The sequence below is a fragment of the Bos mutus genome, chromosome X (assembly GCF_027580195.1).
Source record: "Bos mutus isolate GX-2022 chromosome X, NWIPB_WYAK_1.1, whole genome shotgun sequence".
Lineage (NCBI taxonomy): Eukaryota > Metazoa > Chordata > Mammalia > Artiodactyla > Bovidae > Bos > Bos mutus.
This window is the reverse complement of record NC_091646.1, coordinates 59,238,440-59,262,102: the sequence shown is the minus strand read 5'-3', so window position 1 is coordinate 59,262,102 and position 23,663 is coordinate 59,238,440. Positions and strand designations below refer to the sequence as shown.

At 35.2% G+C, this 23,663-nt stretch overlaps 1 protein-coding gene across 1 annotated transcript in view; it reads right to left on the bottom strand.

The window, feature by feature from the left end:
- Positions 1-23,663, bottom strand: part of HDX (highly divergent homeobox) — a 215,246-nt gene that overhangs the window by 157,286 nt on the left and 34,297 nt on the right. The window contains exon 3 of the mRNA XM_005890175.3: positions 21,743-22,861. Within this exon, the coding sequence (XP_005890237.1) occupies positions 21,743-22,861 (1,119 nt within the window). The remainder of the gene's footprint in view (positions 1-21,742; positions 22,862-23,663) is intronic.

The following is a 23,663-nucleotide window of genomic DNA, read 5'->3' as shown; positions in this document are numbered from 1 at the left end:
AATTTTGGGGGTTAAGTAGAGTGATGTGGTAAGTGGAAGTGAATACATGCACAAGTTCTCATCCACCCAGCCAGTCTATAACATTTGATTGGTGCATTTAATCTATTTGTATATACACACAAACTATAAATATATATATATAGCATTTTTTATATAGCATATATATACATAAGCATATATATTTTATAGTATATGTATGTATGTGTGTATATATATACATACACACAGAAGTTTTTTTCTACTACATTTGATAAAGGACTGAGAAAGAATAACAACAACAAAGAGACAGATATTGGAAAACATAAACTAAATGAGCACTGGATATGAGATAGAAAAAGTGAAACTAGATAAAAGTAAAAGATGATCATATAATCCATTTTTTAAAACATGGCTGCTCATTAGAAACAAATCTGGAGCTTTGGGGAAAAAAGCAATCCATGGTGGCTCAGTGGTTAAGAATCTGCCTTCAAATACAGGAGACCTGGGTTTGATCCCTGGGTGGGGAAGATCCCTTAGAGAAGGAAGTGGCAACCCCTCTAGTATTCTTGCCTGGGAGATTCCATGGAGAGGGGAGCCTGGTGGGCCACAGTCCCTGTGGCTACAGTCCAAGAGTAAGATATGACTGAGTGACTAAACAACAACAATGTATAATATAATATATATATATTTTTTAATTTATGAATTTTTGTCTAGTCAAAAATTATATTTTGATTCCACTTGTTTAGCTTAGTATGAATAGAATACTAGATTTATGATTTATATTCACTCAAAACTTTGATATAATTCAATGTATTTCAGCATCTAGTATTATGACTAAAAGTCTAGAAAATTTATTATCTTGGTGACTTAAAAAAAATTTTAATGAGGCTTGAAACTTCTAGAGAATATAAAGAAATACTATGTTATAAAAAACAGGGAGTTAACAATATTACAGTATTAAAAATGAAAGCACAGATTTTATTCAAATTTCACAAAATTTTAGTAATGTCCATTAATATTTTCATACCTCATTGAAGATGCCAAGTTGTATTTAAATACATTGAGCAGCTTCAGCTGCAGGCAACAAAATCTGACAAATTCTCTTTTCATTCTTATTCTATTACAAATATTTTGTAATTTTCCTTGTTATGACTTTCTAGATACTCTCATCATTTAATGTGGACATTTAATTTCCAAATACATGAGATTTTGTTTAATGTATCTTTAATATTAATTTCTCATTTTGATACTAATTTTTCATTTAAATGCTTTCTTCTCTGCAATCACCCCCTGTGCTTTCTCCAGTCTAACTTTATTGAGGCTTTCAATGGCAAAGTCAAAGATCTCTCTCAGTAAATGTCACACTACACTTGAAAATATGTAGGTTATTTTCAAATATATCTTGACATTGATTTCTAACATAGTTCCACAGTGATAAGTAAATAGATTCTGTATAATTTATACAACTTTAGACCATGAAAATTTTGCATCTTGTTTTATGTCCCTGGATATATTCCAGTGTCTATCTTATAGTCTACTGAAACTTGAGTAGAATTTAATGCAGATGGTGACTAAAACCATCAAATCAAAAGGCACTTGCTCCTTGGAAGAAAAGCTATGACCAACCTACACAGCATATTAAAAAGCAGAGACATTACTTTGCTGACAAAGGTCCGCCTAGTCAAAGCTATGGTTTTTCCAATAGTCATGTATGGATGTGAGAGTTGGTCTATAAAGAAAGCTGAGTGTTGAAGAATTGATGCTTTTTTTTTTAATTTTATTTTATTTTTAAACTTTACATAATTGTATTAGTTTTGCCAAATATCAAAATGAATCCATCACAGGTATACATATGCTCCCCATCTGAATTGATGCTTTTGAATTGTGGTGTTGGAGAAGACTATTGAGAGTCCCCTGGACTGCAAGGAGATCAAATGAGTCAATCCTGAATATTTGTTGGAAGAACTGATCCTGAAGGTAAAACTCCAATACTTTGGCCACCTGATGAGAAGAACTGACTCATTTGAAAAGACCCTGAATCTGGGAAAGATTGAGGGCAGGAGGAGAAGGGGACAACAGAGGATGAGATGGTTGGATGGCATCACCAACTCGATGGACATGAGTTTGAGCAAGCTCTGGGAGTTGGTGATGGGCAGGGAGTCCTGGCATGCTGCAGTCCATGAGGTCACAAAGAATTAGACACGACTGAGCAACTGAACTGAATAGTAAGTCCTTACTTATCAATAACGAATTTAAATGCAAATTGATTAAATTTCCAGTCAAATGAACCAGAATGGCTGAAAGGATGAAAGAACAAGGTCCACTGAAAACTAGTGAGAGCCTCATTTTAACCTAATATACACATAGACTTAGAATGAAGGGATGAAAAAAAAAAAAAAAACATTTCAAGCAAGTGGCAACCTAAAAAAAGCAGAGTTAGCTATACTTATAATAGAAAATATAGTCTTAAAAATGAAATTGGTAAAAGGGACAATGAAAGTCATTATATAATGACAAAGGTATGAGCCCATCAAGAAGCAATAATGATTATAAATATGTATGCACCCAACATTGGAATACATTTATTATATATATATATATATATATATATAATATATATATCATACTGAAATGCATAAAATATATAAAAGCAAACACTAACACAAGTGAAAGAAGAGATAAAAAACAATGCAAGAATAATTGGACTTTAATACCTCACTTTTAGAAAGGGATAGATCATTCAGGTAGAATATCAATAAAGAAGCAAAGCATTTAACTGATACTGTAGGGAAAAAATGGCTGTAACAGACATATACAGTATATTCTATTTGACAACAGAAGTAAGACAGAGGATTTATAGTCAACTAATATTTTACAAGGGGGCCAAAAATACTCAAAGGAGAAAAGATAGTTTATTAAATGGTGCTGAAAAAATTAGATTTCATATGCAAAAAGATTATGAATCTAACACTGACAAAAATTAACTGAAAATGGTCTTAAGTGTAAAACCAGAAGCCATAAGAGCCCTTCAAGAAATAGGAAAAAACTGACATAGATCATGACAATAATTTTTTTTTATATATGATAACTAAAACCATAAGAAACAGAATCAAAAATAAACAAGTGAGATTACATCAAACTAAAAAACTTCCACATAGCGAAAGAATGATTCAAAAATGATAAACTATGGAATAGGAAAAATATTTGCAAACAATGTAGCTGATAAGAGCTTTCATCCAAAACATATAAAGAACACATGCAACTTAATAGCCAAAAACTAAATAACTCAATTAAAAAAGTTTCTAACTCTTTGTGACCCCATGGACTGTAGCCCACTAGACTCCTCTGCTCATGAGATTTTTCAGGCAAGAATACTGGAGTGGGTTGCCATCTTCCTCCTCCAGGACATCTTCCCAAACCAGGGATCGAATCTGCATCTCCTGTGTCTCTTGCATTGCAGGCAGATTCTTTCCCACTGAGCCATCGAGGAAGCCCCCCGCCACCCCCAAATCGGCAAAGGGCCTGAACAGACATTTCTTCAAAGAAAATATACAAAAGGAAGCTGAGCCATCGAAGAAGCCCCCCCCCACCCCCCGCTCACAAAATGAGTAAAGGACCTGAATAGACTTTTCTCCAAGAAGATATACAAAAGGCCAACAGATACATTAAAAAATGCTCACCATCACTAGTCATTCAGTTCAGTTCATTTCAGTCATTCAGTCGTGTCTGACTCTTTGTGATCCCATAAACCCCAGCACACCAGGCCTCCCTGTCCATCACCAACTCCCAGAGTTTACCTAAACTCATGTCCATTGAATCGGTGATGCGATCTAACCATCTCATCCTCTGTTGTCCTCTTCTCCTACTTCCTTCAATCTTTCCCAACATCAGGGTCTTTTCAAATGAGTCAGCTCTTTGCATCAAGTGGCCAAAATTAGGGAAGTGCAAATTAAAAACACAATGAGATATCACCACAAGCCTATTAGAATGGCCATTATCAAAAAGACAAGAGCAGCGATGAAATTAAAAGATGCTTACTCCTTGGAAGAAAAGTTATGACCAACCTAGATAGCATATTCAAAAGCAGAGACATTGCTTTGCCAACAAAGGTCCGTCTAGTCAAGGCTATGGTTTTTCCAGTGGTCATGTATGGATGTGAGAGTTGGACTGTGAAGAAGGCTGAGTGCCAAAGAATTGATGCTTTTGAACTGTGGTGTTGGAGAAGACTCTTGAGAGTCCCTTGGACTGCAAGCAGATCCAACCAGTCCATTCTAAAGGAGATCAGCCCTGGGATTTCTTTGGAAGGAATGATGCTAAAGCTGAAACTCCAGTACTTTGGCCACCTGATGCGAAGAGTTGACTCATTGGAAAAGGCTCTGATGCTGGGAAGGATTGGGGGCAGGAGGAGAAGGGGATGATAGAGGATGAGACGGCTGGATGGCATCATCGATTCAATGGACATGAGTCTGGGTGAACTCCGGGAGTTGGTGATAGACAGGGAGGCCTGGTGTGCTGTGATTCATGGGGTCACAAAGAGTTGGACACGACTGAGTGACTGAACTGAACTGAACTGAATCAAATGCTGAAGTGGACATGATAAAAAGGGAATCCTTGTACAGTGCTTTGTTGTTCAGTCACTCAGTCGTGTCTGACTCTTTGTGATCCTATGGATTGCAGCACCCTAGGCTTCCCTGTCCTTTACTATCTCCTGGAGTTTATTCAAACTTATGTGCATTGAGTCAATGATGCCATCCAGCCATCTCATCCTCTGTCACCTCCTTCTCTTCATAACCTCAGTCTTTCCCAGCATCAAGGTCTTTTCCAATAAGTCAGCTCTTCACATCAGGTGGGCAAATTATTGGAGCTTCTGGCGAGGTTATAAATTAGTACAACCTGTATGGAAAATGATAGAGTTTCCTCAAAAAATTAAAAGTAGAACTACCATATGATCCAGCAATTCCACTTATAGGTATATATCCAAAAGAAATGAAAATACTAAAATGAAAAAAATCTGTACTCCATGTCATAGCAGTAGTATTTACAGTATGAAAATAACCTAATTGTCCATTGGTGGAGGAATGGACAAAGTAGTTATGGCATATATGTGCAATGGAATATTATTCAGTCATTAAAAAACAAGGAAGTCATACAATTTGTGACACCATGGATGGACTTTGAAAGCATTATACTAAGTAAAATAAGTTAGAGAATAAAATACTGTACAATTTCACTTATATGTGGAATCTTAAAAAATAACAAAAATCATTGAAAAAGAGATCAGACTTGTGGTTACCAAAGTTGGATATAGAGGGCATGAGAATTGGAGGAAAGTGGTCAAAATTGTACAAACTTCCCATTATAATGTAAATAAATATTAGGAATATAATGTACAACGTCATGATGATAACTAACATTGATGTATGATATAGAAGTAAGTTCTTAAAAGTTAATCCTAAGAGTTGTCATCAAAAGGAAAGTTTAAAAATTATATCTATATGAGAATATGGAGGTTAGCTGAGCCCATTATGATAATTACTTCACAATATATGTTAATGAAACCTTCACGTTGTAAGCCTTATACAGTAACGTACATCCATTAAAAAATTAAATAATTAAACTTGCTTCATTTCAAATTTTAAGAAGTTTTTATCATGAATGGGTGTTGAATTTTGTTAAAAGTCTTTTTTCTGTGTCTATTGAGATGGTCACATGATTATTTTCCATTTTATTAATGTGCTTTAATATATTAAAATGTCAATTTACATCAATATGTTGATGTTAAATATGTTGAATATGTTGAACATACGATTTGTTGAAAATGTTGAACGAGGATATGTTGAAGCATTCTTGCATCTCAGGGATAATTCCCACTTGATCATGGTGAATAATACTTTAAAAATACTGCTGAATTCAGTGTTCAAGTATTTTATTGATGATTCTTGTATTTATATTCATCACGGATATTGGCCTGCACTTTTCTACCAGTATCCTTTTCTGGTGTTAGTTTCAGGATAACACTGGCTTCTTATTTTATAAGTTTGGGAAACATCTCTACTCTGATTTTTTGAAAGAATTTGAGATATATTGGAGTTAATGCTCCTTTTAATGTGAGGTAAAATTCACTGGAGAAGCAAAACGTTCCTGGGATTTTATTAACTAAGAAATTAGTGACTACTAATTCAATCATTTTATTAGTAATTGGTCTTTTCACATTTCAAATTTTTCTTGATTCAGTCTTGGAAAATTGCATGTTAGTAAGAATTTTTATTTTTCTTCTAGGTTGTCCAATTTGCTTGTGTATAGTTGTTCATAGTGGCCTCTGATGATCCTTTGTATTTCTGTGGTATCAGTAGTAATGTTTCCGTTTTCATTTATAATTTTGTTGACTTGGATCCTCTTTCATCCTTGTATAGTCTAGCTAAAGTTTTTTTTTCAAATTTGTTTGCATCTTCTAAGAAGAATCTCTTAATTATTTTAATCTTTCCTATGTTTTCATTTTCTTATTTCTGATCTTATCTTCAATATTGCCTTCCAAAACTTTTGGCTCAGTTTGTTTTTCTTTTTCTAATCCTTTGAGGCACAGAGTTAGATTATTTTACTTGCAATCTTTCTTGCTTCTTAATATATAGGCATTTATTGCTATAAAATTCCCTCTTAGAATTGCTTTTGCTGACTCCCACAAGTGCTAGTATATTGTGTTTTCATTTTAGTTTGTCTTGAGAAACTTTTTCCCTTTTAATTACTTCTCTTATATTTTGGCTGTTTGGGAGAGTGTTAATTTCACTTTGCTCTTAAATTTTTCAGCTTTCCTCATTTATTTCTATTTTCATGCCACTGTGGTCAGAGAAGATACTTGATATATTTAAATCTTCTTGAATGTGCTAAGACTTGTTTTGTGTTCTAACACGCAGTCTATCCTAGAAAATGTTTTATGTGTGTTTGAGAAGAGTATGTATTCTGCTGTTATTAGAATGTTCTATATATGTCTGCTATGTTTATTTGGTATAGCATTGTTTATGTACACTGTTTTCTTATTGTTTCTTTCTCTGGATGCTATCTCCATTGTTGAGAGTGGATTACAAAGTCCCTATTATTTTATTACTGTTTATCTCTTTGTTAGCTCTGTTAGTTTTGCTTTATATATTTAGATGCTCTAACATTGGCTACATACAGATTTACAACTGTTGTATCTTCTTAATGAATTGCCCCCCTTTTCATTATATGAACTTCTCTGTCTCCTTTTAACCATTTTCATTTTAAAGTCTCTTTTCTTTTCTGATATTACCCATGTTACCCGTGCTTTCTTTTGGTTACCGTTTGCCTGAAATATCTTTCTCCATTCCTTTGCTGTCAATCTATGTGGGTCTTTAAGGCTAAAGTGAGTCTTTTGTAGGCAGCATATCATTGGATCTTGCTCTTTCATTCATTCAACCATACTATGTCTTTTATTTGAATAATTTATCCTGTTTATTAATAAGTAAGTACTTAATATTGTCATTTTCAAGGCTGTTTTATGAATATTTTGTAGATCCATTGTTCCTTTTTTTTTTTTTTTTAACTACTCTCCTCTTTTGAGATCAGCATTCTTTGAATTCTTTATCATGTTCATTTATGTAACTGCTACAGGATTTTCCCTTCTGTTGAACATGAAGTTTACATAAAATATCTTAAATATAAAATGCCTTATTTTAAATTGATCAACTTAACTTCAATAGGATTCCTTAATTTTAGTTTTAATTATTTTTCCATTTACAGTGGTTATGTTTATTTTGGCTAAGTTTTTAACTTATAAGTGAGTGAAGTTGCTCAGTCATGTCTGACTCTTTGAGGCCCTGTGGACAGTAGCCTGCACCAGGCTCCTCCGTCCATGGGATTTTCTAGGCAAGAGTACTGGAGTGGGTTGCCATTTCCTTCTCCAGGGAATCTTCCCGACCCAGGGATCGAACCCAGGTCTCCCTCAGTGTAGACAGATAATTTACTGTCTGAGCCACCAGGGAAGTCCTTTTAACTTATAATCTAGTTATAAATATATTAAGCACTGCCAGTACTATATTGCAGACTATAATTATGACTATTTAACATTACTAGTTACCTTTCCATTCATATGTTCTTAACGGTATCTTTTGACTTGAACTCAGTTTAGCATTTCCTGTAAGGCAGGTGTAATAAGGAACTTTATTGTATTTGGCTTGTTTTTATCTCTCTTTTGTTTCAGATGGGCAGCTTTTCTGGGTATAGAATTTTTGGTTGATACTTTCTTTCAATATTTTGAATATGTCATTCTATCATCTCCAGGCCTGAAAATTTTGTGTTGAAAGATCCACCAATAGTTGTATAGGTGTTCTTTTCTATGTAATTACTCTCTTTCTTTGGCACTCTAAAATTTGATCTTTGTCTTTGACTTTCATGAATTTAATCAGTGTCTTTCATTGAGGCTCTATTTAGGTTCAAACTATTCCTTAGGTCACATGTACCTGGATATCCTTTTCTCTCCTCAGATTCAGGAAAATTTTTACCATTATTGTTTTAAATATACGTTCTCTCCTTTCTCTTACCTTCTGAAATTCTCATAATGTGAATAGTTTGCTTTTCACCATGTCCCATAATTCCCATCGGCTTTCCTCACTCGTTTTCATTCTTTTTTCTTTTTGCCACTCTGAGTGTAATTTCCATTGTTCTGTCTTTCAGGTCATTGAATGTTTCTTATGTATGTTCAAACCTATTTTTTTTAACCCATACTGAATTTTTCAGTTAATGTATTTTTCAACTCTAAGATTTCTATTTTTTTATATGGTTATTTCCTCTTTGAACTGTTTTGTTTATACATGGTTTCCTTTATTTCATTAAATTATTTCTCTGTGGTTTGACATAGTTCACAAAACTTCCTTAACATGGCCACTTAATTTTTTCTGAAAGTTCAGAGGTCTTTATTTCTTTAAGGTCAGTTGGATGGATGGATGGATGGCATCACTGACTCGATGGACAAGAGTTTGAGCAAGCTCCAGGAGCTGGTGATGGACACAGAAGCCTGGCATACTGCAGTCCATGGGGTCTGAAAGAGTCAGACACAATGGAGTAACTGAACTGCACTGAACTGGAGCTAAATTATTTTCCTTTTGGTGATGTCACATCTACCTGATTTTTAGTGATTCCTTAAGTTGGCACCTGTCCATTTTAATAAGTGGTCTCCTCCCTCAGACTTTAAAGGTTCTCTTTGGTAGAGATAGTTCTTCACCCATCAACTCAGACTGGATTTCTGGGCATATCTGTGGTAATGTCCTTGGACAAGTGGAATTTTTATCAGGGTCTATTTTGGGGCAAGGTCACTATCCAAGAACTCTGAAGACAGGGATGAGGGTGTATGCCACTGGCTCAGAATAGTTGGATAGAACTGCTGGCTTGGTATCTTGCTTATGTGAGGCTACAGAATGTACTCTTCAGTTGTTTGCTTTCTTTGTTCAGGCTAACTAGGTATTTAGGACTGGGAACTATACTCAAGAGTAGGCATGGCTATGAATTTGATTACCTGCCTTGTCAGGCCAGCAGAATAGGCTCTATGACTTTCATATCACTTTGTTTATGGACCAAAATCAGGCAAGATTATGTTCTGAATTCTGTGGCCATACAGGCTCCAGATTTTGTTCTGCAGATGGACTAAGTCATGGCTATGCTCTCTTTTTAAGTTCCACTGTAAGCATGGCTGTTGGATGGGTTATATACCTTCTCATATGCTCTGATTAGGTTCCCTCTTCAGTTGGAATGAAGGTTATACTCAGAAATGGGTTTGACTACAAATTATCTTCCCTGTCTATACTAAGCAAAAGAACCATCTCCAATGTCAGAAAGACTCTTTGTTTGTTGTCTTAACCCAAGCCAACCCACACCGAAATTTCCCCTACTGAACAGGACCACTGATGTTCTAAAAACTATTGGCTCTGCTGCCCACCTCTTAGCTCAAGTGCTGTTGGGCCCCCAGAGCTTCCAGGAGTTGTTACCAATTCTTTCAGTCAGATGGGGCCAGGAGACAATTTCCGCAGTAGGTTGGTCAGCAAAGCTCCTCTTTGAGAATTCAAATCAGATAGATCTGTACCCCATCATGGTCAGAATGCAGCCTTAACTTGATTCTACAGATGGACAAAACTGCTGGTTGGAATTACTATATAGCAAATACACTACCATATTTGCAAACATGAATGCAGTTTGTCGGAGAAGGCAATGGCAATCCACTCCAGTACTCTTGCCTGGAAAATCCCATGGATGGAGGAACCTGATAGGCTGCAGTCCATGGGGTCGCTAAGAGTCAGACACGAATGAGAGACTTCACTCTCACTTTTCACTTTCATGCATTAGAGGAGGAAATGGCAACCCACTCCAGTGTTCTTGCCTGGAAAATCCCAGGGATGGCGGGGCCTGGTGGGCTGCTGTCTCTGGGGTCACACAGTGTCGGATACGACTGAAGTGACTTAGCAGCAGCAGCAGCAGCAGCAGCATGTGCTGGTTGTTGCAAGCCCCTCCCCCTTTCTTCATCGTAATCAGATTTGTAGTGGTCAAGCCTCACACATTCTCATGAGAATGCCCATGTTGCAGATTAGGTGCTCCTGAAAAGTGCTCCAAAATGCTGGGGGTAGGTTTGTTGTCCCTCAGTTGTCTCCTATTTCTCTCTTCCCACAGGAGGAACAAAGGCTCAGTGGAGACCTGTACACATGGTGCTGTGCCGGCCTTGGTGAGAGACAATGCAGTCAACATGTAGCTACTTCTCTTACCCTTCTAATGCAATCTGTCTTATTCTCTGTGGTGCAAGAGGATGCTTCAGTCTCATTCCTATGTTCTACTATTCACTCAGTAGTGTCTTATTCTTGAGTTGTTAGTTGTTAATACTTGTTAATATTTTCATTGTGAGGGGAAATGAAATTAAGAACAACCTATAGGGGCTTCCCTCATAGCTCAGTTGTTAAAGAATTGGCCTGCAATGCAGGAGACCCTAGTTCAATTCCTGGGTTGGGAAGATCCCCTGGAGAAGGGAAAGGCTACCCACTCCAATATCCTGGCCTGGAGAATTCCATAAACTATATAGTCCATGGGATCACAAAAAGTCAGACATGATTGAGCAACTTTCACTTTCACTTTCATGTTGCCATATAGGTGACATCAGAATCCCCATGATAAAAAAAATAAATTTATATTAAAAAAAAACTCTTAACAGATATAGAAGGAACATTCCTCAACATAAAAAAACCATACATGAAAAGCTCACAGCTAACATATTCAATGGTGAAAGGTGGAAGCCTCACTTTTAAGATCAGGAATAAGACAAAGGTGCCAACTCTCATCATTCCTATTCAAGCTAGTATTGAAGTCCTAGCCAGAGCAATAAAGCAAGAAAAATCAATAAAAAACATAATTGGAAAGTAAGAGATATAGTTGGCTCTATTTTCATATGCCAAAATTTTATATATAGAATCCCAAAGAGTCCACCAAAAAACTGTTTGAGCTAATCCATGAATTCAGTAAAATAGCATGATACTACCACACAAAAACCAGTAACATTTCTACATACTAAAAACTGAATTATCCAAAAAAGAAATAAAGAAAAAATCCCATATATGATTGCATCAAAATAATAAAATACTTAGGAATATATTAAATTGGGAAGTGAAAAGTGTCTACTTTCTGAACTATAGGACATTAATGAAAGAAATATAACAAGACACAAATAAGCAAAATGGTATCTTGCATTCATGGATTGGAAAAATTAATATTGTTAAAAAGTCAATACTACCTAAAGATATCTATAGGTTCAATGCAATTCTTATCAAGATTTCAATGGTGTATTTTTTTGGTAGAAGTATAAAATAATCCTAAAATTTTTGTAGAAGCACAAAAGACTCCAAATATCCAAACAATTCTGAGAAAGAGAAGGGCAGGTGGTATCACATTCCCTGAATTCAAGCTATATTAAAAAGCTATAGTAATCACTATTGAAAACAGTATGGAGGAGCCTTAAAAAATTAAAAATAGAACTGTCATATGATCCAGTAATTCTACTTCTGGGTATTCTGCTGAGGAAAACAAAGCATTTTTTCAAAAATATATGCATCCTTATGTTTACTTCAGTGCTATTTGCAATAGCCAAGGTATGGAAGCTACCTAAGTGTTCATCAATAGGTGACTGGATAAAGAAAAATCTGATACACACAGACAGTTACTCAGTCATTAAAAATGAAATTTTGCCATTTGTGACATGGATAGACCTAGATGATATTATGCTATGTGAAATAAGTCAGAGAAAAACAAATATCATATGATTTCACTTATATGTGGAATCTAAAAAACAAAACAAATGAACAAACATAACAAAACAGAAACAGAGTCATAGAGACAAAGAACAAACAGGTGGTTGATGTGGGGAGGGGCATATGAGGGAAATAGGTGAGAGAAATTAAGAGGCACAGCTTCCAGTTGTAAAACAAATGAGTCATGCGGAAGAAATGTTCAGTGTGGGGAAATGTAGTCAATAATAATGTAATACCTTTGCATGGTGACATGCTAATTAGACTTATCATGGTAGTCATTTTGTAATGTATAGAAATATAGAATCACTATGTTGTATACCAGAAACTCACATGGTGTTATAGGTCAATTATGAGAAAACAAGCTCATAAAAAGATCAGATCTGTGGTTACCAGATGCAGGGAGAGGAGAAGGAAAAATGGATAAAGGTGGTCAGATGTGCAAACTTCTAATTATAAGATAAGCAAGAACTAGGGATATAATATACAACATAATTAATATTATTAACACTGTTGTATGCTATATATGAAAGTCATTAAGAGAGTAAATCCTAAGAATTCCCATCATGAGGAAAGACACTTAATTCTTTTATAAAAATCTATGTATATATAATATAATGGTAATCATTTCATGACGTATGTAAGTCAAAACTTTAAGTTGTGCACCTTAAAACTTATATAGTTCTGTATGTCAATTATATATATATAAAACTGGAAGGGAAATAGCTACAGTAGTCAAAACAGTATGGCAGTGGCATAAAATACAGACACATAGCTCAATGGAGCAGAATCAAGAGCTCAGAAATGAACTAATCCATATAAGTTCAAATAATATTTAACTATGAAACCAAGGTTACTCAATGAAGAAAAAACAATCTCTCTAATAAATGTTGCTGGGAAAACTGGATATTCACATGCAAAGAATGAAACTAAACCCCTATTTTACATCACCCACAAAATTAAGTCAAAGTGAATTGAAGACTAGCAACTGTAAGACTCCTAGAAGAAAATAGGAAAAAAAATCTCCTCAATATGGATCTTGGCAATGAGTTTTTGTATATGACACCTAAAGCACAAAATAAAAAATTAACAAGAAGAACTACATTAATTTAAAAGATTCTGCACAGCAAAAAGTAATGGCTGACAAAATATAAGGACAACCTATGGAATTAGAAAAAACATTTTCAAAACATGTGTTTGGTTAAGGGTCAATATCCAAAATAGGCTTTAAAAACTCATCAACTTAATAGCAAAAAAACAATAATCCAGTTAAAAATGGGCAAAGGACCTCAATAGACATTTTCCAAAGAAGATAGATGAATAGTCAGCAGGTATATGAAATGTGCTCAGCATCACTAATCATAAGGTAAATGCAAATTAATATTACCATGAGATTTCACCTCGATTGTTACAATGCCTATCATCAAAGAAGACAAGAGATAAAAAATGCTGTCAAAGATGTGGGTAAAAGGGAACACTTGCACACTGTTGGTGGGATTATAAATTGGCACTGGCATTACACAAAACAATATGAAGGATCCTCAATAATTTGAAAATAAAACTGCCATATAATCAATCAATTTCACTTTTGGGACTATATCTAATGGAGACAAGGACGTACTGTACAACACTTGAAACTTTGCTCAATTTTTTGCAGCAGCCTTGATGGGAGGGGAGTTTAGGGGGCATGGAAACATGTATATGTATGGCTGAATCTCTTTGCTGTTCATCTGAAACTATCACAACATGGTTAATCAGCTATACCCCAATACAAAATAAAAAGTTTTTTTTTTTTTTTTAAAGAAAAGAGATATGCACTCTGATATTCATAGCAACATTATTTAAAATAGTCAAGACATGGAAACAACCTAAGTGCCCATCAACAGATTAATGGATAAAGAAGCTATAAAATATATGCTGCTGCTGCTGAGTTACTTCAGTCATGTCCGACTCTGTGCATCCCCATAAATGGCAGCCCACCAGGCTCCCCTGTTCCTGGGATTCTCTAGGCAAGAACACTGGAGTGGGTTGCCATTTACTTCTCCAATGCATGAAAGTGAAAAGTGAAAAGTGAAAGTGAAGTCACTCAGTCGTGTCCGACTCTTAGCGACCCATGGACTGCAGCCTACCAGGCTCCTCCATCCATGGGATTTTCCAGGCAAGAGTACAGGAGTGGGGTTCCATTGCCTTCTCCGATAAAATATATAGAGAATGGACTATTATTCAGCCACAAACAGGGTGAAATTCAGCCATTCACAATAACACGAGTGGACCTCAAGGGCGTTATGCTACATGAAATAAATAGAAGAGAGACAACTGATAAATGATCTCACTTATATGTGGAATATAAAACAGATTTTAAAAAACCCAGCCTCATAGAAAAGGATATCTGATTTGTGCTTACCAGAGGCAGGGAACTGGGGAGTGGGAATTGGATGAAGGTGATGAAAGGTACAAATTTCTGCTTGTAAGATAACAAAGTGCTAGGAATGTAATGTGCAGCATCATGACTATAGTTAACACTGCTGTTGCCTTGAATATTTGAAAATTGTTAAGGGAGTAGTTTCCAAGATTTCTTATCACAAGGAAAGAAAGATTTTTTCTTTTTTTAAAAAAATACACGTTAGGTAATGGATATTAACTAAGCTTATTGCTTAGTAATAAATACTGAATTGGTTAATAATAATTTCATGTGAATAAAATCATTGTGCTGAACACCTTAAATTTGCACAGTACTGTATGTTAATTATATCTTAGTAAAACTAAGAAAAGATATACAAAATAAATACCAAAAAAGAAAATTAAAAGAAAAAAATGCAATATGCCATGTTAACAAAATAAATAGAAAAATGCACATGAACATATCTCATTAGAAACAGAAATAACATTTGACAAAAGTCCAAACCATATTCATGATAAAAGTACTCAACAAACCAGGAATAAAAGGGGAGTTTTATTCTTTATCATCCTGATAAAGACCATCTACAAAATCCCCACAGATAACATTGTATTGGTTAGACACTGTTTGTTTTCCATTCAAGATCAAGACGATAAAGATGTCTTACTGCTTCTATTCAGCATTATATTGAAGGTTCTAGCAACTAGCTAATAAAAAGAAATAAAATGCAGTAAGGTTTTACACAAGTAAAACTATCTATGTTAATAGATGGCATGATTTTATATAAATAAAACTTTAAGAAATACACTAGTATTTAACTAATAGATTAGTTCAGTACTTTTTCAGGATACAATACCAATGTACAAAATTCAATCTTCAAATCCAACAATTAAATTAAGAAATTCCATTTAAAATAGCATTAAAAGTTATATATTTATATATAAATTTAAAACAATAAAGGGCAAGACTTGACTGAAAAGTACAAGACACTGTTAAAAGAAATTAAAGAAGATCTAACAAGTATAAAGGCATACCATGTTCACAGATCAGAAGACACATTATTATTATTACAAGAATATTCCCCAAATTTATCCACAGGTCAGCATGATGACTATCAAAATTCCATTTGTTTTTTCATAAAGTGATAAGCTAATCTTAAAATTCATGTGCAAATTTAAGGGACCTAGAATAGCTAAAGTAATTTAGATAAAGTAGAAGACATTGGGAAGACTCATATGTCCCAATTTCAAAACTTCCTACAAAGGTATAGTAATTCAAATAGTGTTGTATCAGCATAAGAAGAAATACACACACACACACACACACACACACACACACATAGTCTCAAAACAATAGAACTGAGAGTCCAGAAATAAAGCCTTCCATGTAATCAATTGATTTCAAGAAGGATGACAAGACCATTCAATGGGGAAAGTATAATCTTTTAAATAAATGGTGATGGGACAGTTGGATATTCATATGCTATATAATCAAGAAAAACTTCTACCTCGTAATATACACAAAAACAAACTCAAAACAAAAGAACCATCTATATGTGAGAGATACAAGTATAAAATTCTTAGAAGAAAATATATGAGTCAGTGTTTGTTACTTCAGCTTAGGTAATGCTTCTTAGATACAATACCAAAAGCACAAGAAACAACAGAAAAAAAAAAAAAAAACAGATAAAATGGACTTGATCAAAATTAAAAACATTTGTGTTTAAACAATATCCCCATGAAAGTGAAAAGATAGTGTATAAAGTGGGAGAAAATATTTGTAAGTCATGTATCTGATAAGGATTAGTATAGAGAATATGAACTGAACACTTACGACTCAAAGAACAAACGAACACTTACAAAATTGCTAAATTCTCTGAATAGGCATTCTTCCAAATAAGATATTTGAATGACCAATAAGCACATGAGAAGAGAATTAAAATTGTTAGCTGTTAGAAAAACGCAGATCAAGATTTCCATTACAGTGGCTATAATCAAAATCACTGATGTGACAAGTGTTTGTCAGGATGTGGAGAAATTGGAATCCTTTTACACTGATGGTTGGATTGTAAAGTGATACAACCACTTCAGAAAAAAAAAAAAAAAAAAATTGGTATTTCCTCAAAACTTTAAGCATAGAATTACAATATGAACTAGAAATATACTCCAGGATATATAGCCTAGAAATATGAAAAAATATTTCCACACAAAAATTTGTGTATAAATGTTCATAGCAGCACTATTCATAACAGATAATGTGGAAACAACCCAAATGTTCATCAACTACTGAATGGATAAACAATCAATGCTATATATACACAATGAAATATCATGCTGTTGCTGCTAAGTCACTTCTGTCGGGTCCGACTCTGTGGGACCCCACAGATGGCAGCCCACCAGGCTCCCCCCATCCCTGAGATTTTTCAGGCAAGAACACTGGAATGGGTTGCCATTTCCTTCTCCAATGCATGAAAGTGAAAAGTGAAAGTGAAGTCGCTCAGCCATGTCCGACTCTTAGTGACCCCATGGACTGCAGCCTACCAGGCTCCTCCATCCATGGGATTTTCCAGGCAAGAGTACTGGAGTGGGGTGCCATTGCCTTCTCCATGGAATATCATAGAGCAATGTAAAAGAATGAATTATTGATACATACTATAAAATGGACCTTGAAAACATTATGCTACCTGAAAGAAGCCAGTTACAAAAATCCATCATATTGCATTATTCCATTTATAATAATATTTAGAATAGGTGCATCCATAGAGAGAGAAAGATTGATGATTGTCTAGTGCTGGAATGGGAGATTTGGTGCGCTAATGAGTATGTAGTTTATTTTTGAAGTAATGAAATGTTCTAAAATTAGATTGATACTCCTTGAACACATCTGTGAATATATTAAAAACTATTTAATTGTACACTTTCAATGTGTGACCACTGTACTATGTGAACTATATCTCAATAAAGTCATTTAAAATTCTCCATGCTAGCTACAAGGGCTTCCTTAGTGGCTCAGTCAATAAAGAATCTACCTGCAATCCAGGAGACATGAATTCGATTCCTGGGTCGGGAAGATCACCAGAAGAAGGAAATGGCAACCCATTCCAATATTCTTGCTTGGAAAACCCCTGGACAGAGAAGCCTGGTGGGCTACAGTCCATGAGGTTGCAAAAGAGTCAGACACAACTTAGCAACTAAATATGCTAACTACATCTATTACTTTTTAAAAGTTGAATATTGCCTGAGAGTTATTTTAGCGAAGTCATTCAATCTTACTGGCACTCCCTTTCCTCAGGTCAAAATACCATTTGTATTGGTTTAGAAATGATGCTTAAAGGTTTTACAGCCATTAAATTTCCATGTTTATTTTTAAAATGCACTTAAACCTATAAACACTGAATAAATTTGGAGGATACTATCAAAGTACTTCTACTGTTAGGGATACATTGTACTTATTTAGTACCTTTTAAAGAAAGTTCAAAATGCTATAACTCTATTAACTTCTAAGTTCCTATGATGTCCTTGAGAGTTGAGAAGACAGTTAATTATTAAGTAACAATAATAATTGCAACAAACCTGAATTTATAACATTTGTCTTCCAATATCTTTACATAGGTTATCATCAATTATTAATCTGTTATCAACATAACAGTCAATAAAAATAGGTATACTGGCATGAACATAATATGGAAAATGAATGGCAGCTTGGAGCCCAATACTGTTGCAATCTAGCCCCAAAGGAATGGGGTCAGCCTGAAATAGAACTGGGCTATAGTATCCTGGTATAACTACCTCCTGACAGTTTCTGTATCATCACTTCAACCCTTAATGTGGTATTCCACAGTGACTCTGAAGCAGAGCCAATTTCAATTTCCTAGCTTCCTCATGTATTCCTCAATTTGTATTTAGCCACCTATATAGCCTGGAATGGGAGAAGGCAATGGCACCCCACTCCAATACTGTTGCCCAGAAAATCCCATGGATGGAGGAGCCTGGTAGGCTGCAGTCCATGGGGTCGCTAAGAGTCAGACACGACTGAGTGACTTCATTTTCACTTTCCACTTTCATGCATTGGAGAAGGAAATGGCAACCCACTCCAGTGTTCTTGCCTGGAGAATCCCATGGACGGAGAAGCCTGGTAGGCTGCAGTCCATGGGGTCCCACAGAGTCGGACACGACTGAAGCGACTTGGCAGCAGCATAGCCTGGAACTAGACTATACTCCAGGAATAGAACCTCAGCTTGAAGATACTTGGCACAACAGAGAAAAGAGACAGATATCTCTGTCATATAGTCCCAAGGTCAGAAACTTAGAAAATTGCTTTCTTGCTTATACTTTCATAGCTAGAAAGATGACAAGATGGTCATAGGTTTTATCTTTCTAAGTCCTGATCTACTAATAATACATGTAGGTAATAGAACATCATCAAAATCTTGGAGGATAACTACCGGGGCTGAATGTTTGTATCCCAACTGAATTCACATGTTGAATTCTAATCCCCAAGGTGCTGGCATTTCAAAGTGGGGCATTTGGGAGATGATTAGGTCATGAGAATGGAGCCCTCAAGAATGGGACTGGTTTCCTTACAAAAGAGACCCCAGAGAGCTCCCTTGGCACTTCTAACATGTGAGAAATCACTGAAAAGATAGTCATCTATGAATTGGGAAGCGGGCACTCACCAGACACTAAGTCAGCCAGCACCTTGATCTGGGGCTTCCCAGACTTCAGAACTATGAGAAATAAATGTGTGTTGGGTTTTCAATCACCATGTCTATGATATTTTTGTACTAGGAACCCAAACGGACTGCCATTAATCTTCATGGACTACACTTCCCCAGGCTGCCTAGGTTTCCTAAGATATCCATTAATTAAAATAAAGGCGGGACATAAAACTAATGTGTCAATTATACTTCAATTTTGCAAACGCTGTCTACCATACTGTCTCAGGTCAAGTCAGAGGAGGTCTGTTATAATAGAAATAGAAATATATGGGCTTTTAATACATAGATTATGGTGAAGTTGAGAGCTGATCTCCAGTCTTCTTTCAGTTATTTATTTCTCAACCATCCTGTGATAACTGTGGGCTGTGCAATATTCTACTTGAAATGGAATGTAAAGACCTGGACTAGCAGAGGTTCATTAACTTTCCAACCATGATGTAACAAGTATAAGAAAGTTTATTTGCCAGGAATGTACAAGGAGCCTTGCACAGATTGTCATTTCATGTACAGCATTCCTGTGAAACAGGTATTATTAAATGCATTGTACAAATGAAGAAACTGTTACACAGAGAGTTTATGACACTTGTCTGAGGGCACACAAGTAGAAAATAAGCAGAGCCTAGATTTGAATCCAGGTCTGTCTGGTTCTAAATCCATGTCCTAATTTATGTCAGATTGTATTTCTTTAAAGAGACTACTTTTCAAAAAAAAACATAGCTAAGTTTTATTCCATTTAAAAGTTTCTTTCATATAAAATAAACTTAATTTCTTTAAACTTTCAGTAAGGAAAAAAGATAAAAACTATAAAAATGTAAAACCACAGGAGCAATCAGTTTAAGAAAATCTAAAAATTAAACTGCACTCTCAAGCCTCCAAATATTCTATATTGTTAGGCTGTATGGTAAAGTAGAAAAAAGAAACCCCACATGATGCATTTCTGAGTTGGAATCTTGGTTCTGTCATGTATTGGCTGTATGATTCTAGACATGATATTAAAATATGGATAAAATGCTTATATGATCAAACTGCCATGAAGATGAAGTATATAAATTTACTGATGGTGCCTAGTACATTCAAGGTCCTCAACAAATCATAAATGTTATTGTTATGATTGTTAGGAGCAACACTGAGGGGATAAAGAAGTCCAAAAGAATTAGGTGAATGAAAGGGGGCATTGTGGAGGATCCTACAGGTATGGTTCAATGTTACTTTAATCATGCCTTAAGAAAGAACAAACAGAAAAATGAAAAGATCCTTAATAAGAAGTGTCTACTAATGATGATGGAACACTCTTCTGTTAGAGGTAGGTGCCAGAGGGATACTTCCTATGCTCTTTTATTGCTTTTCATTTTGTAGCAAGTAGCTATAAGATAAAAGGAGTCAAGAGAGGTTGGTTCCTTATATTGGTTGAGAATAGCCTGGAAACATTTTAAATACATATACAAAATACTATGTTTGAAAACTAAAGGGTCTAGCTAGTAGCAAGAAAAAATAGCAAACATTCCTGTCCTGCTATTCAAGTTTTCTGAAGCAGATTTTTCAGAGAGATGATCTATGGCCTTAAGAGATATTGAGGTAGGTTTATACCTCACTGTTGAGATTATTTGAAGCATATATATAAACAACTGAATATGGAAACAAGTAAAGAAATAACACTTATTTTTGCACAGGTCTAAAATTGTTTTAATTCTCACTCTGAACTTATCTCTTCCTTATAAAACAGCACAGTATTGTAAAGTAATTATCCTCCAATTAAAAATAAATAAATTTAAAACAATAAAAAGTAAATGTTTAAAAAAAACACTTTGGCTAATGCTGCACTTAATAAAGCATTTACTCAAAAAGAAAAAAAAAACAAATTGGCTGAGTTATCACAGGCTCTAACTTCTCAACCATTGTCACCTAGCACAATGATTGACTTGCCTGGCTATGTACCCAAGGAAGGCACCATTTATCTAGTGACATCTTCCCAAACTGCAAGTAAAAACCATAACAAGAATTATCTATGTTCAAGAGGATGCATCTAGCCAATTTAGTCCTATTTTAGTGATGAGAAATGCCATGCTTCCCATAAGGCTGTTATTGCCTGGACCAAATCATTTTAAATGTCAGAAGATTGCTGTTATAAAAATTACTAACTTCCATGAAAAAAAGGGCTCACCATTTTTAAACATGACAAAGAAAGCATAAAATTCTTTAAAGAGTTGACCCCAAACCACCATTTACAAGAAAAAAGAAATTCAAATTACTTCAAAATATGAGTTAAGTGACCCAGGTCTCAAGTCTAATTGATTACCAAAACAATTTTTATACCAACAAATTTTTATAAAACCTTTATAAAACAAACTTACACATTACCTGGTAATTGTTTTGGTTTTGTGATAACCTCAATTGGTTTGATGATGCGAAATGTGAAGAAAAATTACTTCGTGATGGATTTGTATTACTGTACATTGCAGTAGATGCTGTATGTAATGAGGTCCGTGGTGTCAAATGGTTTTCTCTGTTTTGATACAGTACATTGTCTGACAAGTCTCTAATATTCACCATTTGTGAATTTGGCATATTTTTTCCTTGTCCAGGCAAAGTTGTACTTTGGTTCTCAGCTCGAAGGGAACTGCCACTTTCATAAAATCTTGAGTAGCTTGGTATCTGTGCTCCCATCAATGCCAATTCTTCCTCTCTGGCATACTCATCATCAGCATCTCCAGTCTCCATTGCAATTGACAAACAAGTTCCTTCTGTCGAATTAGGAGGCTTCTGTGGGGGATTTCCTCCCAGAATTCTCTGTGGGTAATCACTAACTGCCAGTGAAAATACTTCACGGATTTCCAAATTTTGTGTTCTGCAGTAAGGGTCTCTAACAGATGGTTTTTGCCCACATAAGTTATGTGATGATAGACCTGTGTGTTCAGGCTTATATGATCTTTGAATTCCAACTGGTTCAATTTTGCAAGGTCGGTGGCACACAGATGGCTTTTGAGGTACTGTCATCTCAGAGGCTTGCATTGAAGAGCTTCCATAGTTTTTCTTTGTGTGATTGTATACAGAATTTCCAGCATTTAGCACACTTGTCTGTCTTGACAAAATAATTGTTTTTTCACCTAAGAGTAAAGAGGCATTTTTACAGTGTGCTACTTGTCTTTGAACAGGAATGTGCAACTGAAACTCAGTATCATTTTTACTGGCTGTTTTCTGAATAGGGATTTTATGTGCTTCTGTAATTTGTGTATTTGAATGCTTGGTTGTCTCTTGTCTACTTGATGAACTGGCTGGACTGTATATACCAGTTATGATGACATCATTATTGGGCGATGTCCAAGAAGACTGTTGACTTGAGGGTGAAGCAATATTAACCACATTTCTGACTGTAACATCTGGAGCTGCCAAAGAAGTACCAGAAACAGTTCCTGTTGTTGTTGCTCCTGATTCAGAATTCTTACTACTCATTTTTCTTCTCTTATTGCCAACCCACGTCTGAAAGAATAAAAAAATACATATATATATATATAATGGAAAAGTTCTTAATAAAAAACCAAGAAAATCAATTTCTATGTGATAGTTTATATTCTCATTTGTCATAAAATCAAGGCCTATACAAATTTAAAAGAAAAAAATATACAATAAAAGAAAAAGTGAAAAATAAGGTCAGAGACCATCAGGAACCAGCACATAATAAATATCTAGAAACTTTGATGTGAATTGTTTGTGAAAGTTGCTCTGTTGTGTCCAACTCTTTGCAATCCCATGGACTATACAGTCCATGGAATTCTCCAGGCCAGAATACTGGAGTGGGTAGCCTTTATCTTCTTCAGGGAATCTTCCCAGCCTAGGGATTGAGCCCAAGTGTCCTGCATTGCAAGTGGCTTCTTCACCAGCTGAGCCACAAGGGAAGCCCAAGAATACTGGAATGGGCAGTCTATCCCTTATCCAGTGGATCTTCCCAACCCAGGAATTGAACCAGGGTTTCCTGTACTGCAGGCAGATTCTTTACCAACTGAGCTTTCAGGGAAGCCCCAGAAGCTTTGATCGAATAGTATTTTTTTTTCTTCTCCTCAAAATCCAGCCAATTAATCTGTAGCAAGAATTTCTGTTCTATGAATATATCATAACTTGGTTAATTTAATATTGCTAAGAATTTAGATTACTTTTAGAAATATTCACTATTATAAGACATATTGAAATACAACATTGTACATGCATCATTGTTCTATTGGTCCATTAGAATGTCATCTTAGAAGGAAAACTGCTTGACTTTTTGACATTTTCTAATTACCCT